The sequence below is a fragment of the Zalophus californianus genome, chromosome 9 (assembly GCF_009762305.2).
Source record: "Zalophus californianus isolate mZalCal1 chromosome 9, mZalCal1.pri.v2, whole genome shotgun sequence".
Taxonomy (NCBI): domain Eukaryota; kingdom Metazoa; phylum Chordata; class Mammalia; order Carnivora; family Otariidae; genus Zalophus; species Zalophus californianus.
Genome location: NC_045603.1, coordinates 97074269 through 97091823, shown reverse-complemented (window position 1 = coordinate 97091823; position 17555 = coordinate 97074269). Strand labels below are relative to the sequence as shown.

General features: G+C 42.7%; 1 protein-coding gene across 7 annotated transcripts in view; it reads left to right on the top strand.

The window, feature by feature from the left end:
- Positions 1-17555, top strand: part of LOC113922269 (solute carrier family 2, facilitated glucose transporter member 3-like) — a 47728-nt gene that overhangs the window by 11563 nt on the left and 18610 nt on the right. Inside the window, exon 1 of one of the 7 annotated variants that reach the window (XM_035721802.1) lies at positions 11848-11895. The exons of the other annotated variants lie outside the window; for them this stretch is intronic. Within the exon in view, the coding sequence (XP_035577695.1) occupies positions 11878-11895 (18 nt within the window). The 5' untranslated portion in view covers positions 11848-11877. Of the gene's footprint in view, positions 1-11847; positions 11896-17555 lie in introns of those variants that run through there. 7 annotated transcript variants of the gene reach the window in all.

Sequence of the window (17555 nt, the reverse complement as noted above, 5' to 3'; positions counted from 1 at the left end):
ATAATGCTGTTATGAACATTCTTGTGCATGTTTTTATGTGGACATAGGTTTTCAATTCCCTTGGGAATATACATTGGAGTAAAATTGCTAGGTCATAGAGTAACTCTGTATTTAACTGTTTTCCAAAGCACCACACCATTCTACATACCCACCAGTAATTGTGAAAGTTCTCATTTCTCCATACCCTTGGAACAACAATTGTTATTTTTTTTTCGTATGGCTATGCTGGTCCATGTAAATTGGCATCTCAGTATGTCAATATGAGTTCAATTTGCATTTCCTCAACCACTAAAGATGTTTTTTGCGTATGGGCCATTTGTGTATCTTCTTTGGAGACATGTCTATTCAAGTCCTTTGCTCATTTTTAAATTGGATTATCTTTTTGTTAAATTGTAAAATTTTTATTTTTATTTTATTTTTTTTTTAGTGAGTTCTATCCCAATGTGGGGCTCAAACTCACAACCCCATGATCACGAGTCACATGCTCTACTGACTGAGCCAGCCAGGTACCCCAAGTTGTACATTCTGTTTTTTGGGTTTTTTGGTTTTTTTTTTTAAGTAGGCTCCATGCTGGGCATGGAGCGACGTGGGGCTTGACCTCACAACCCTGAGTCAAGACCTGAGTGAGCTGAGGTCAAGAGTCAGACGCTCAACCGACTAAGCCACCCAGGTGCCCCCCGACTTGTAAATTCTTATATATTCTAGATACGTTCTTTATCAGATATATGAATTTTATTTTCTCACACTATATAGGTGGTTCTTTTACTTTCTTGATGGTATCCTTTCAAACATAAAAGTTTTATGTTGATGAAGTCCAATTTATCTCATTTTTCTTTCCTTACTTCTACTTTTGATATTATAAAAAGCTTCATCTGACCCAGGTCAAAAAGGTTTACATTTGGATCTGTGAACCATTTTGAGTTAATTTTTATGTATAGTGTGAGGAAGGGGTCCAACTTCATTCTTATGTTCATGGATATCCAGTTGTAAACATCACCCTTTTCTTTTGTTCTTTTTTTTTTAAGATTTTATTTATTTATTTGACAGCGAGACAGGGAACACAAGTAGGGGGAGGGGCAGAGGGAGAGAGAGAAGCAAGCTCCCCATTGAGCAGGGAGCCCAGCACAGGATTCGATCCCTGGACCCCGGGATCATGACCTGGACCAAAGGCAGATGCTTAACGAACAGAGCCATCCAGGCGCCCAAAACAGCACCATTTTCAAAATAAAATTTGCTCTTGGGCACCTGGGTGGCTCCGTTGATTATGCATCTGCCTTCAGCTCAGGTCATGATCCCGGGGTCCTGGGATCGAACCCCGCATCAGGCTCCCTGTTCAGCGGGGAGCCTGCTTCTCCTTCTCCATCTCCCTCTGCCTGCTGCCCGCCCGCTTGTGCTCTCTCTCTCTCTGCCAAATAAATGAACAAAATCTTTAAAAATTAAAAAAATAAAATTTGATCTTGTTCAATAACTAGTCCAGTATTTTTTTTAAGATTTTATTTATTTATTTGACAGATAGAGAGCACAAATAGGGAGAGAGGTAGGCAGAGGGAGAGAGAGAAGCAGGCTCCTCGCTGAGCGGGGAACCCGATGCGGGGCGTGATCCCAGGACCCCGGGACCATGACCTGAGCCGAAGGCAGACACTGAACGACTGAGCCACCCAGGTGCCCCTACCTAGTCCAGTATTAAGGGATATTTTCTGAAAGCAGATTTGAAAGTACTTGATGGCTTGAAAGTCAGAGAGATAGAAGCATCAGAATTTTTATTTTAGGAACTAGATAATTAGTAATGCCATTAATCCAAGCGGAGAAATCAATTAGGGGAGGTAAAGCACAAGCAGATTTGGAAGATCAGTTTTGAGCATGTTGAGCTTGAGGTACTTATAGGATATCCAGGTAGAGATTCATAGGAGGCAATTATAAATTTGGTCTGGAATTCAAAAGTTTATTTAGGGTGCCTGAGTGGCTCAGTCTGTTAAACATCTGCCTTCGGCTCAGGTCATGATCCCAGAGTCCCAGGATCGAGCCCTATGTCGGGCTCCCTGCACAGTGGGACGGTGGAGAGTCAGCTTCTGTCTCTGACCCTCCCCTGTCTTGTGCTCTCTCTCTCTCTCTCTCAAATCAATCAATCAATAAAATCTTAAAAAAAAATGTTTGGAGTGAAAACGAAATTTAGAAGTCCCTTCTTCTGTGAGAGGTTGAGAACACGAGAAGCTGTTCAAAGATGAACCTGGTGTTTAAGAGTCATTGAAGAAGAAGAACCAAGGGGGGAAAAAAGTAGAACTAAGAATTAGAAGAGTTGAAGACTACCTAGAAAATGGTGTGGGAACTGAGAGAGATTGGGGGGCTCATAACAGTTTAAATGATGAAAAAAGTTTCCATTGGACAACAGCTAAGAAGGTCACTGGTTTTACAGTTAGGTTATTCATGTCTTTATTGAAATGGAAGCTTCAGCAGAGAGGTTGCAATGGAATGTGGGGAAGAATGCTTGCACCTTCAAGCAAAAACATTTTTTCTTCGGAAATTATTGCTAAAGACTGTACCTACCATCTTGGTAACCTCAAGGAAGGAGCACAAGGAGGGCAGCGTGCTTTTCTTTTCCTCTAATTCTGTCTCTACCCTCCAATACTTAATACAACTGAGAGAAGCCTGGAATGTCATAGCAAGACTTTCCAAAGACAAGGAGATAAAAGAAGAAAAAAGAACATTACAAAACTTAGGATTAATAGGTACTTCTCTTTCAGTGAACTGGTTCATGGAAGACCTATCTTGCTGAGAAGCTCTTGGCCTAGTTCCATTTATCAGAGGCCAACCTTGTACCTCTTGGGAGGGTCCTCAAACACATCAAAGTCTAAGGGAACAAGGTCCAGTTTCCTTATACATATATGTAAGAGTTCTGGTTTCCTTTTTATGGACCTACCTCTTTTCTCCAGGTGAAAGAAAGTCTACTTTTTTGCAGGGAAACCATACCTTCCCACAAGCATGTAGCCATAGGTATAGGTGATAGCCTTATTTCATAAAATAAATAAAATTCTAGTCATTTCAAAGATATTGCTAGTGACAGGTATGTAATTTCATATAGAGGTCTGCACTACTGTGCAGACCGCTAGCTATTCTGAAATATGTTGATGCTGAATAGGAGGGAAAGAAATAGAAACAGGGAGTATAAATCACTCTTTGGAGGAAGTCAACAGTGAAGAGTACCTTGACAGAGTACTTTAGAGAAGCTGAGGTATAGGAAGAATGAAAGTATTTCAGGATGGAGGTACTTTAGAATTTCATTGGCAGCAGGAAAAGACAAGCAGAAAGTGAGAAATTTAAGGCAGAGCTGGGAATAATAGATGGAACAGTGTCCTGGACCCTAGATAGGATAAGGTATGGAAGATAAAAATTTCTAAAATAAGCAGGATTTTAGAATGAATGGATTAAGGGTGAGGTGAGGGTAAGGAATGAAAGTTAACAAAACCCGTTTTCTAAAACAGCATGAGGTCCGGTCATCTGGGAAAATGGGGGAAACAGGGATGAGATTGGAGCTTGGAAAAGGCTGGCAAAGGTTTGTTTCTCTGATGAAGTATTTTCTCCATACCTTAGAATCTTGAGCAATACTCCTGTAGAGAGATGTCATTTCCTGTACATTAACCCTCTGAAGATAACTGGTTGGTTGTCTGAATCTTTTTTCTGTCCCTCTATTATATAAATTTCATTTCTGCCGCAGGGCCAGCCTGGAGATGCCTTCAAATGCCAGATTCCTGAGCCTCTTGTGCAGTAGGACTGTTTCACCCACCTGATGAAAAACTCCCAGGATTGGTTTAGGCTTCTCTGATACTCCACCCTGCATGCTGAAAAAAGTGAACAAACTAGAAAGAGAATTGATACTGTTATAAATGCACAGTCACTGGGGCACCTGGGTGGCTCAGTTGTTTACGTGTCCGACTCTTGATTTCTGCTCAGGTTGCAATGGAGTCGTGGGACTGAGCCCCATGTGAGGCTCCGAGCTCCGTGCAGAGCCTGCTTGAGTTCTCTCGCTCCCTCTCACTCCCCCATCACTTGTGTTCTCTCTCTCTCGAATAAATGAATAAATAGAATCTTTAAAAAAATTTTTTAAAAGGGGCACCTGGGTGGCTCAGTCAGTTGGGTGTCTGCCTTTGGCTCAAGTCAGGGTCCCGGAGTCCCGGGATTGAGCCCCGCATCGGGCTCCCTGCTCAGTGGAGATCCTGCTCCTCCCCCTGCCCCTCACCCTGCTCATGCTCTCTCTCTCTCTCTCTCTCTCTCTCTCTCTTGCTGTCTCACTCAAATAAATAAAATCTTTTTTAAAAAAATTTAAAAATAGTAAATTCACAGTCATCAATCTCACCGAGTTATTAATAATGCTCAGCAATCTGTAATTATCCAGTGCAATTTTCTACCAAATATAAGAAATTAATTCAGTTCATCTATATTATTATTTGATTATCCATTTCTTCAACAAATATTAATTGAGCTTCCAGTATATATCAAGTTCCTTCTAGACATTAAGAGTATGGGTCAAATAATATTGATAGAAAAGGTCCCTGTTGAAATGGGGACAGACAAGAACCAAAGAAATAATTTCAGATAATGATAAGAGTATGAGAGAAATTAAAACAGGGAGGTATGGTAAATGATGGATGGGGAGAAAGGCAACATAGACAGCCTGCCCGAAGGAAGCCTCTCTGAAGAACAGGCTTTGAGCTCAGACCTGAATGACAAGAAGGAATCTGGCATTTGAAGACATCTGCAGGTAGGCCCTGCAGCAGAAATAAAATTAATATAATAGAGGGACAGAAAAATGACCTAATATGGCTGGAGCTTAGTGAATCAGGGGAATAGTGGTAGAAAGAAGGCAGGAAAGAGGGAGAGATAGGCGCCAGATATAGTTTTGATACCTGTGTGAAGAATGAATTGTACAGTAAGAATGAATCAGTAAGACCGATTAAGAGACAATAAGCTGGGGTACCAGGCTGACTCAGTCAGTAAAGCATGTGACCCTTCATCTTGGCGTTGTGATTTCGAGCCCCATGTTGGGTGGAGAGATCACTTGAAAAAAGCAAATGAAATCCTTTTTAATTTTTAATTAATTTATTTTTTTAAAGATTTTATTTATTATTGACAGAGAAAGACAGCGAGAGAAAGAACACAAGCAGGGGGAGTGGGAGGGGAAGAATCGGGCTCCCCACTCCAGAAGGAACACAAGCAGGGGAAGCAGGCTTCCCACTGAGCAGGGAGCCCAATTCGGGGCTCAATTCCAGTGCCCTGGGATCATGACCTGAGCCGAAGGCAGACGCATAACGACTGAGCCACCCAGGCGCCCTTAAAATCTTTTTCTTTTTAAGTTTTATTTGTGTATTTGAGAGAGACAGGGCATGAGAAGTGGGGAGGGTCAGAGGGAGAGGCAGGCTTCCCGCTGAGCAGGGAGCCGGACATGGGACTGGATCCCAGGACTCCAGGATCATGACCTGAGACAAAGGCAGTCGCTTAACTGAGTGAGCCACCCAGGCGCCCAAGTAAATAATTTAAAAAAAGAGAGAGACATACTGCAATAGATGAAGTGACAAATTATGATGGTTTTGACAAGGGTGAGGCCGTAGAGAGTGGAAGAAATCTGGGTATATTTTGGAGGTAAAACTGACCATACTTCCTGCTGTGTTAAATTTGGAAGGTAGGAGAAAGAGAAATCCTGAAGAGCTCCTAGCATTTTCGCTTTTGCAAAAGGGTGAATGGTGATAGTGTTTACAAAAATGGAGAAGACTAAGGAAGGAAGGAAGCGATCTGAGGATTTGGAAGAGGAATCAGTGCTTCTCTTTTGGCCATGCTTAGTTTGAGATGCCTTTTAGCCAGTGAAGTAGAGCGAGCAGACAGGCAATAGACGGATGACTCTGGCAATCAGATCAGCAGTGAGAAACTCATTACCTTACAAGGCAGCCCGTTTTTGGAGAGCTTTAATTACTAGGAACTTCTTTCTATGACATTGAGATGATGAAAAATGTAATATAAATGGGATACCTACTTCAATTTGGGATTACTGAAAAATGCGTATTTTGGGAAGCACAACAAATATGTGAAGAAAGTTATCATGTCGTCTGCCATACTCTGATTCTCTAAGCTAAATAACACTAGTTCCCTCAGCTGCTCTTCATTACCTTGTTTCAAGATACTTCATCATCCTAGTCATGTCTTTTTTCTTTTTTAAAGATTTTCTTTATTTATTTGACAGAAAGAGACAGGGAGACTCATGTCTTTTGTAAAGTAGGATGTCAAGGACTAAAGTGATCTGGAGAACATATCCCCTACACAGGACTAATATCCCTCTGATTTGCTATTCTTTCAAAAACATGTTGGTTCACTTTTTCTTAAAAAGATGCTATTTATTTATTTGAGAGAGAGATAGAAATCAAGAGTAAGGGGGAGGCACAGAGGGAGAGGGTGAAGCAGACTCCCCGCTGAGCAGGGAGCTCAATCCCAGGACCCTGCGATCATGACCTGAGCCAAAGGCAGACACTTAACCAACTGAGCCACCCACGCGCCCCGATGTTTGTTCACTTTTTATAATTTGTCAGTTTCCTTTCTTGCTGTCATTAGTGTGTTAGGGCCCCTGCATGTGGCATAAGACATCTCTTCTAATTTTCTTTTAATACAGTGTTGCTGATTTGGAAATCAGATAACGAACTTATGCTCTGTATCAGTTATTAACATTTTGTATTGTATGTTGGGAATATTTTATAGTCATTTAGAAAGAGAGAAAGGGTATGGTTTCTTAGAGGGGCCAACAGAGCCCTCCTATGAAGAAGGCTTTGCAGTCTAGTGAAAAATATCTTTTTTCCTTTGTTTTTCATAGCTTACATTCAAAATAGGTTAGTTTGGGACACCTGGGCGACTCAGATGGTTAAGCGTCAGCCACTGGCTCAGGTCATGATCCCAGGGTCCTGGGATGGAGTCCTGCGGAGGCTTCTCCCTCTGCCTGCTCCTCCCCCTGCGTGTGCACTCCTGCGCGTGCACTCTTGCGCGTGCATGTGCACGCGCACGCTCGCTCTCTCTGATCAATCAAACCTTTAAAAACAAAAACGAAATAAGTTCGTTTTCTGAATAGTTGAGTTACAAATGGGTGAGGTCTTGCAGTCTTTTACACAAGGATCTCATGAGAGATTTCCTAAGGGAATGGTTCTCACTCAGCAGTGATTTTGCTCCCCAGGGACACTTGCCATTTTTCTACAGACATATTTGGTTGCTGTGACTGTGGCAAAGAAAATGCTACTGGCATCTAGTGAGTAGAGACCAGGAATGCTGCTAAACGTCTCACAGGGCACAGGACTAAACCCAATAACAGAGAATTACCTGGCCCACAATAGTACCTAGATTTTTTTTCCTATTTTTTTAATTATTATCTTAATCACCATACATAACATCATTAGTTTTTGATGCAGTGTTCCATGACTCATAATTTGCGTATAACACCCTAGATTTTAAAACCTTGGTCTGTGGTATTTCTCTGATTTTTTTTTCTTTTTTTGGCTAACCTTATTGGAGAAAAGGTTAGTAAGACTTTAGGTGAAAAATTGACACGATGTAAACTTAATGAATTAATTCTGCATCCAATTAATCACTCCTCTTTCCTTTTATTGCATGCCAACCATCTATTAGTAATCTTTCTAGAACTTAATGGGAAAATAATGAAGCACTACTTTTTCTCACTTTGAAAAATTTTCGTACCTCTCAGGTTTTTCTTTGTTTTGTTTTGCTTTTTAAGTTTATTTATTTGTCTTTTTAGTCATCTCTACAGCCAACATGGAGCTCAAACTTATGACCCCAAGACCAAGAGTCACATGCTCTTCCAAGTGAGCTAGCCTGGTGCTCCTATAATCTTTTGTCTCCCAGGCTCCATAATTATTAGAATATTAACAAGTGTAAAAAAAAAGAGAATATTAAGTAGTGTTCAGTGATCAAATTTGGGCATTTTTTATGCTTTTTATTTAAAGGAAAAATTTACTCTCACTTTTCTCATTGCCCTTCCTGGCCTTTAGTTTCTCTTCCCCATATCTCATTCATTTTTTCCTTTTAGAGAGGTCATGTTTCTTGAGAAGAGGATAATCCTGCTTTTCTCCGGTCATATCTCAATATTAGATAAATACAATACAAGGTAAACCGGAAGCTTTGTGGCCCTCATCTTTCAGGTGCCCCAGTGAGGCATGCAGCTATTTTGGGATGCAGCTATGCTCATCAAGCTCCCTAGTGTGTTACTGGTGAGACAGGCGGGGCAGAAGTCACTGTCCCATCACTGTTTGTACTTCGAGGTAGAGGTGTGGGAGCCAAAAGAATGCTCTTCACTGCACGTCCTCTACGGTGGGAATGTGCTTGTCTTTTCCTGGGGATGTTTCGTTTCTTGGTGTGGACCCCAGGTGTCAGGATCAAAGAGGAAATAATGAGACAGGAGTAAAGAGCTTCATTCTCCGAGTACCTGAAAGGAGTGAGGGCTAATGGAAACTAAAAAGTAAAAGGGAAGAAATAAATTCTTTTTTTTTTAAGATTTTATTTATTTATTTATTTGAGAGAGAGAATGAGAGAGAGAGCATGAGAGGGGGAAGGTCAGAGGGAGAAGCAGACTCCCCACTGAGCAGGGAGCCCGATGTGGGACTCGATCCCGGGACTCCAGGATCATGACCTGAACTGAAGGCAGTCGCTTAACCAACTGAGCCACCCAGGTGCCCGGAAGATATAAATTCTTTCCTCAGCCATGCCCCAAAAGAACAACCAGGTAGCACTCTTCAGATGCTTCTAATTTTTCAAATTACAACTGTGTCACCGCTCAGAATCTGGTGGTAAAAATAATCCTTCCCCTTATACCTTTATGTTCAGAGCTGGCAATTGATTCATTCATTCTTTCGTTCAGATATTTATTGAATGTATCTATATATACCAGGCACATAAATGTACCAGGGAAGCTTCTAAAAACCTGGAAATTTTAAGTGTATATTTGAAAGGGGAGTGATAACTGAATACCTAATTAATAGTCAAAACGTTTCTATAATTTGTCACCTTTCTTCCTCGGGGTAACAAATCACTAAGTATTTGTATGGGCGGTATATTTGTGGAACTCTTGAGATTGCAGAGAATACCACAGCTAGGTCTTTCTCCTTCAGCCTTAAGACCACCCTTTAGGGATGCCTGGGTGGCTCAGTCGGTTAAGTGTCTGCCTTGAGCTCAGGTCCTGATCGCAGGGTCCTGGGATCGAGCCCCGCATCGGGCTCCCTGCTCAGCATGGAGTCTGCTTCTCCCTCTCCCCCTCTCCCTGTGTCCATCTCCCTGCTCGTGCTCTCTCTCTCTGTCTCTGACAAGTAAATAAATAAAATCTTTAAGGGCGCCTGGCTGGCTCAGTTGTTAAGCGTCTGCCTTCGGCTCAGATCATGAGCCCAGGGTCCTGGGATGGAGCCCCGCATCGGGCTCCCAGCTCGGCGGGAGGCCTGCTTCTCCCTCCCCCACTCCCCCTGCTTGTGTTCCCTCTCTCACTGTGTCTCTCTCTGTCAAATAAGTAAATAAATAAAATCTTAAAAAAATAAACAAAAATAAAATCTTTAAAAATAAATTTAAAAAAGACCACCTTTTAGAATGAGCGGACCGAGACACAGGTTGAACGATGTAACTAATCACTAGCTAGTTTGTAGCAGAGCAGGTCGGGGACCATAGTCTGAGGTGAGGTTACCTGGGTTTTCTAATTTTCAGCCTTGTCTTTGTTCTAAAAATAGAAGTGAGAGCAGATGGATTGCAGAAAGTGCTTTCCACCACCACCGCACCAGGTTGGTTTCTCTCCAGAAAGCCTTCTGACAAACAGTGGATAGGATAGTGAAATGAAAGAACAGAGTTTGGGGTTCAGGGGTACGGTTGGGCGAAGCAACGGAAGGAGGGGATTAGAAAAAGCTCTGAACGAAGAGAGCGTATTTTAGTTGGGACAAAGCGTGTAAGCTAAAAGTGACACGTCTGGTATCTCTGGAGGACAAATAGTCCTGTAAAACAGGAAAAAATGCGTTAAGATTTTACTTCATTTCCCACCTAAGGGCATAGAGTCAAAGTAGCATGTGTGGTATTTAAAGACTGTGGCAGCATCGCCTGAACTTGCTTTTCCAGCATTGTCTCTCCCTAGACTCCTATACGCACCCTGCTCTTCAGGTAAATTGGTCAAAGCCCTATTTCCCGACCTTCTGCCCAAACTTCCTACCACCATACCTTTGCCGGGGCCATTCCATTTTCCTGAAATGCCCTTCTGTAATCTCTGCCTCTCTTCTCTCCTCTCTCAGTCACCTGTCCAGACCTAGTCCAAATTCTAACTTCATGAAGGCTCTCTGGATTCTTCCCACGTGAACAGAATCTCTTAACACTTTGGCTGCCTTCAGAACTTTTTTGTCTTGTCCCCTCAATGCCAGATTGTAACCAACTTGAGGGGAGGGACTTTGGGTCTTCTGCATTATTTAGAAGAATGCTGTGCATTTTGTAGGCTCTCTGAAATCGTATTTATGTATATATCTTCGTTTTTCTCAACATTGCCTTTTTAAAAACTCATTAAAATTTTTCTGTCTTCAGGGGCACCTGGGTGGCTCAGTCGTTAAGCATCTGCCTTCGGCTCAGGTCATGAACCCAGGGTCGTGGAATTGAGCCCCGCATTAGGCTCCCTGCTTGGCGGGAATCCTGCTTCTCTCTCTTCCACTCTCCCTGCTTGTGTTGCCTCTCGCTGCCTCTCTCTGTCAAATAAATAAAATCTTAAAAAAATTTTTTCTGTATCCATGGGGCACCGGGGTGGCTCAGTTGGTTGAGCATTTGCCTTTGGTTCAGGTCATGATCCCAGGATCCTGGGATCAAGCCCCACATCGGGCTCCCTGCTCAGCAGGGAAACTCCTTCTCCCTCTCCCACTCCCCCTGCTTGTGCTCTCTCTATCTCTCTGTGAAATAAATAAATGAAATCTTTAAAAAAAAAATTTCTGTATTCAGAAAACCATCGTTTCTTATTGTTTTTATTAGATGTGATGTTATCTAAAGGTGAAGGGGTCCAGGTAAGCATGCAGCTCTAGGAAAAAACGAAAAATGGAATTGAAAGAAGCCAAGTTTCTGGCTAGGGTGTGGGGACAAACCTGACTTTAGGAAAAGGGAGATATTGGAAAAGAGAATGGGATAGACAAAAGGAGCATTAAGATGGTGGCTTGTGGGTGCCTGGGTGGCTCAGTTGGTTAAGCGACAGCCTTCGGCTCGGGTCATGATCCTGGAGTCCCGGGATCGAGTCCCGCATCGGGTTCCCTGCTGAGCAGGGAGTCTGCTTCTCCCTCTGACCCTCCCCCCTCTCATGTACTCTATCTCATTCTCTCTCTCAAATCAATAAATAAAATATTAAAAAAAAAACGGTGGTGGCTTGTAACCTGGGAGAAATGGAAAGAAAAGAAGAAAGAGCAAGAAAGACAAAGAACTGTAGAAATTTTGAGATACAAATATTGAAAAGAGGGAAGGAGGAACAGTCGAGAGACCAAAAGGGTTAGGTCTAAGGGAAAGGTGTGACTTAGCCTTTGTTGTCTTTGGGAGATGCCTCGCAGAAGACCACAAGCAAGAAAAGGAAGTGAAAAACAACACAGACGTCAGGTTACCCTCTGTATAACCTCCCACTGAACCCTTCCTTGGAAATAAGAATGACTGAGGAAGGCATAGGAGGATAAAGAAACACCCGTCCAACTGCCGCTCTTCTCGGTGACGTTCTGTGTGAGGCTGTTTTCACCGGGATCCAGTGTGATCTGGTTCGGCCCCTGACTCTGTGTCTCCCCTCCTGCGTCTCCACATGTATTTCAGGTCCTTGGCTTTGCTTATGGCTGTGCACCTCTAACTGTGGGCAGTATGTCCCCATCCATCTCTGTAAGTAAGTGGTTGATGGCATCTTATTACCTATGCCTCAAGTCTCATCTGTGTCTGTGTCTTTTTCTTTTGTCTTAATCTTGTATTTGCCTCTCTGCCCTCTCTCCCATTCTGCTTCTGTCACAGTTTTTCTTACCAGCTGGCTTACTATGATTTCATCTCCACAGCAACCCCTTCCTGGGGAAGAATGAAGGGAAAGGGAAGGAAGAGAGAGCCTAGAATAGATGGACAAGGAGAAAGTGGATAGGAGTTGAGGACAACTCTCTTGGAACAGAGTAGAAACAAACTATGTGGGTGGATTCCAGCGAACTCACACAAAAACCTAAGGGAACACAAATTGGGGGGCCAAACCCAGCCCTTGCTAGCATATTCATTCAGCAGATTCCTTCTATTTATGCTAAGCTGTCATCTGTTTATCCCTCCCCAGTGATTCAAATTAACTAGTCTTTCTTTCTCTGTTTCTAGGCTTCATAGTTCTTACACATGTATAGTTTCTGATAATGTTAAACTTGAAATGTGATTTTCTTAAAGATTCATGAATATTCCCATTGGAACCACAAGGTCTTTATTTATTAATTTTTATTTTTTAAAGATTTTATTTAGGAGCACCTGTGTGGTTCAGTTAAGCACCTGCTTTCGGCTCAGATCAGGATCAAACCCCACTTCAGGTTCCTGCTCAGCGGGGAGCCTGCTTCTCCCTCTCCCTCTGCCATTCCCCCTCCTTGTGCTCTTTCTCTCTCTGTCAAATAAATAAATAAATAAAATCAATATTTTATTTATTTATCTGAGAGAGAACACAGCAGTGGAGAGACAGGAAGAGAGAGAAGTAGACTTCCTGCTGAGCAGGGAGCCTGATACCACACTCGATCCCAGGACCTTGGGATCATGACCTGAGCTGAAGGCAGATGCTTAACCAACGGAGCCACCCAGGCGCCCACAAGGTCTTTCTTTAGATGTACTATAGTTTTTCCCTAGGATTCATTCTGGACATTAAGTGGTCATTAAGTAATAATGAAGAACACTTGGAATCGCCTTTTTAGAAAAGGACAAATAAAAAAGGTGGTTAAATTGATACCCTGCCCTTGGCTCAGATCATGATCCCAAGGTCCTGGGATTGAGTCTGGCATCAGGCTCCCTGTTCAGTTGGAAGTCTGTTTCTCTCTCTCTCCCCACCCCCCCCCCCCCGCCACCCCCTGTTCCCGAGCACAGACGCTCTCTCTCCCTCTCAAATGAATAAAAACCATCTTTTTAAAAAAAGGACAAGAACGGGGTGCCTGGGTGGCTCCATTGGTTAAGTTTCTGACTTCGGATCAGGTCATGATCCCGTGGTCCTGGGATCGAGTCCCACATTGTGTTCCTTGATCAGTGGAGAACCTCCTTCTCCCTCTGCCTGTCCCTCCCCTGCTTGTGCTTGCTCTCTCCCTCTCTCTCTCTCTCTCTCTCTTTCTCTCTCTCTCTGTGTCAAATAAATAAAATCTTAATAAAAAAAGGACAAAAAATATTTTAATGATATTGCGCACTCTCATGTAGGACCGGAATGTTAGATATGAGATTTAATAAGCAAGCAAGGAAGTGTTACAGGGGCGCCTGTGTGGCTCGGTCCGTTAAGCATCCTACTCTTGATTTCGGCTCAGGTCTTGGTCTCTTGGTCTTGGGGTCCTGGGATTGAGCCCCATGTCCAGCTCCACACTCAGTGGGGAGTCTTCTGGAGATTCTTTCTCTCTCCCATCTCCCTCTGCTCCTCCCCACTCTCTCAAGTGAATAAATGGATCTTAAAAAAAAAACAAAACTTAAAGAAAGAAGGATTTACAAACAATGGAATTTGTTTTACTAACAATGTGGGGTAGTAGAATCATTCTGCCCAGAGATCTTTAAAACCAAATAGGTATCTGTATATCTTTAAAGGAAATTGCCTAGATCAGGGCTTCTCAAACTTTTAAGCTCCCTTTTCCTATAGCTTCCTTTGATCCTAACCTGGAGAGCTTGTTAAACACAAATTCCTGAGCCCTACCCATAGAGACTGGGATAGTCCTGGGGTTGCGGGGAGGGCTGGGGAAGGGGTATGAATCTGTATTTCCAGCAGGCTCCCTGGAGATGATGCTGCTGATCCATGGACCACATTTGAGTAGCACTAGTCTAGATGATTTCCAAAGTCAAGGAAAAGAGTTGACATACGTAGGACATAAATGTGTGGAAACTGCATTACTCTCGGATTAAAAATACCTTTTCTCTGGGACTGGAAGAGGACAATTGAGCTGACTCAGACAGGTTTGTTTTTTCCTTTGCAAGCTGTGTGTGATATCCGTTTGACAACTTTCTTTGTTCTGGAGAGTGACCAACCGTCCCCCACTTGCCCAGGCCCTTTTGGAGCTAAAATTGGGACAGTCCAGGGCAGAGCGGGCATTTGGGTGACCTCTCCCTTCACATGAGGCCACTGAAGTAAGAGGAATATAAAAAGAAAAATGAATTTGACTAGGAATCAGAAAATGTTGTTTCTTGTCCTAATTCAGAATGTGTTAATTTTATGACTTTAAACGGGACATTTAAATTGTCCTTCTTTCAGTTTCTACACCTGTAAAATGGAGATAATATGACTTATTCCACTTAGTTGACAAAATGTTTTGAAGATCAATTGAAACAATGTGTATAAAAATTGTTTATTAAAATACCATACACATATTAAGACACAGATGTAGCTCACTTGTTTTTATTTAGAATTGATTACTTACTGACCAAAAATACAACCCAGCAATCCTGTTCCTAAGTATATAACCAAGAAAACAGAATTCATACATATGGCAAATGCCAAGAATGTTTGTGATAGCTCAAAACTAGAAACAGTAATGTGTTCAAAAGGAGAATGGATAGGGGCGCCCGGATGGCTCAGTCGTTACGCTTCCACCTTTGGCTCAGGTCATGATCCCAGGGTCCTGGGATCGAGCCCCACATCAGGCTCCCTGCTCAGCGGGAAGCCTGCTTCTCCCTCTCCCACTCCCGCTACTTGTGTTCCCTCTCTTGCTGAGTCTCTCTCTGTCAAGTAAATTAAATAAATAAAAATAAATAAAAAGGCTTTAAAAAAAGGTCAGATACTATGAGTCCCTGGGTGGCTCAGTCAGTTAAGCATCTACCTTTAGCTCAGGTCATGATCCCAGAGTCCTGGGATCGAGTCCTGCATCAGGCTCCTTGCTCAGCAGGGAGCCTGCTTCTCCATCTGCCTGCTGCTCTCCTACTTGTGCACGCTAGCTCTCTCTCTCTGTCAAATAAATAAAATCTTTAAAACAAAACAAAAGGTCAGATACTAAATATTTTAGTCTTGCTAGGGCCCTATAGTCTCTTGATATAACTATTCAACTCCGACAGTATAGTGCAAAAGCAGCCATTGACAATATATAAATGAATGCATGTGGCTGTGTACCAGCAAAATTTTACTTGTGGACACTGAGATTTGAATTTCATATCATTTTTTTTGAGGTAATCTCTGTGCCCGACACGGGGCTCGAACTCACGTCCCCAGGATCAGGAGTCGCATGCTCCACTGACTAAGCCAGCCAGGCGCCCCAGAATTTAATATAATTTTTACAAGTCACAAAATACTATTCTTGTACATTTGTTTGCAACCACTCAAAAATGTAAAAACTATTCCTACTTTACGGGTAGTACAAAAACAGGCTCTCCAATTCCATTATTCCTGAAGTTAAGTGCGGCCTTTTTCCGCTTTGGTATATTTGTAGGCAGAGACAGCACTGAGAAGAAGCAAGAGCTTTCTCTCCCTCACAGAGCCTCCTTCCCTGCTCGCCTCATCTCCCCTCCACCTATGAGGATCTTCTCGCCAAAGCCTCAAAATAAGGATCTTTACTGCAGCAGTAGGGGAGGTTGGCTCCCTTTCCCACAACTCTTGAACAGCCACGTATCATCAGCCTCCAGATTTACTGCACCCCAGCCATGCTTTCTGTTTATGACCGGTGGCTGCAGAAGGGAGCAAAAACAGGCTCCATTTCTAGGAGGAAAGAGGTGGGGGGTGGGAATGGGGAAACACTGGCTTTCGCAGACACTTCTTTCTAAACCAAGATTGCCTATATCTTTCTCGGAATACACAGCAACAGATTGTAAAAGTACATTCGGACAACTAGTTCTGCCCCAAACCGTGGTCTGTAAGCTAATTACTTACAGATTTCTCTTGGGAAATCAGAATGGTAATACTAAATTTAAAGTACTGTTGTGAATTGTAAATGAGGGAACATGATAAGAATCTGGCAATAAATACAGCTTCAGTGACTAGAAAGAAGACTATTTATTCGAGTTTCTCACATGGAACTGGAGAATCTTTGGAAGTCGTCTTTAGGTCCTTAAAAAGAATGAGAATCTAGACTTTTTTTTTTTTTAAGTGATGACAGGGCGCCTCAGTGGCGCAGTTGGTTAAGCATCCAACTTTTATTTTCCAAGATTTTATTTATTTGACAGAGAGTGACACAGAGAGAGAGGGAACACAAGCAGGGGGAGTGGGAGAGGGAGAAGAAGGCTCCCCACTGAGAAGGAACCCCAATGTGGGATTCAATCCCAGGACCCAGGGATCATGACATGAGCCCAAGGTGGATGCTTCATGACTGAGCCACCCAGGCGCCCAGAACCTAGACTTTTTTTTAAAAAAGATTTTATTGTTGGGCGTCTGGGTGGCTCAGCTGGTTAAGCGACTGCCTTCGGCTCAAGGTCATGAATCTGGAGTCCCGGGATCGAGTCCCACATCGGGCTCCCTGCTCACCAGGGAGTCTGCTTCTCCCTCTGACCCTCCTCCCTCTCGTGCTCTCTATTTCTCATTCTTTCTCTCTCAAATAAATAAATAAAATCTTTAAAAAAAAAAGATTTTGTTTATGTGAGAAAGAGTGTGTGCAAACACAGCTGGCTGGAAGCTGAAGGGGGAAAAGCAGACTCCCTGCTGAGTGGGGAGCTGGGCTCAGTGTGGAGACTCAATTCCAGCACCCTGAGATCATAACCCTAGCTGAAGTCAGACACTTAACCCACTCAGCCACCCAGGTGCCCCAGGAATCTAGATTTTAACCCAAGACCTACAGTAATTTTCTCTGAGCATATATATTCAACTGTGAAATTAGGAAGATATGTCTGTTTCTTTTTTCTTTTTAGACAGACACTTATATGACAATACTGGGAACTGTTCTAAGTGCTTTACACATATTAACTGATTTAATTTAATCCTCATAACAAGTCTTATGAAGTAGACTCTATTATTACCTTCATATTACGTATAAGGAAATGGAAGCACAGTGACACTAAAAGACTTTCCCAAGATCACACAGCGTTAAGTAGCAAGCAGAGCGAGGACTCAAACCCAGGATGTCTGAGTCCAGAATCTGTGGTCTTAGCTATGCTTTCTTTAAAATAATTTTTTAGGGACGCCTGGCTGACTCAGTCGGTGGAGCATGTGACCCTTGATCTTGGGGTTATGGGTTGGAGCCCTATGTTGGGTGTAGAGATTACTTAAGACTAAAATATTAAAAAAAGAAAAATATTTTAAGGCATAGACATAAAAAGTAAAAATATGTGCATCACTCCACTGCACTTGAATTTGAGCTCCGTGAAAGCAAAAAATGGAGTTCTCCTACCACCTTCACCACAGTATCCCCAATATCTAAAACTGGGCCTGG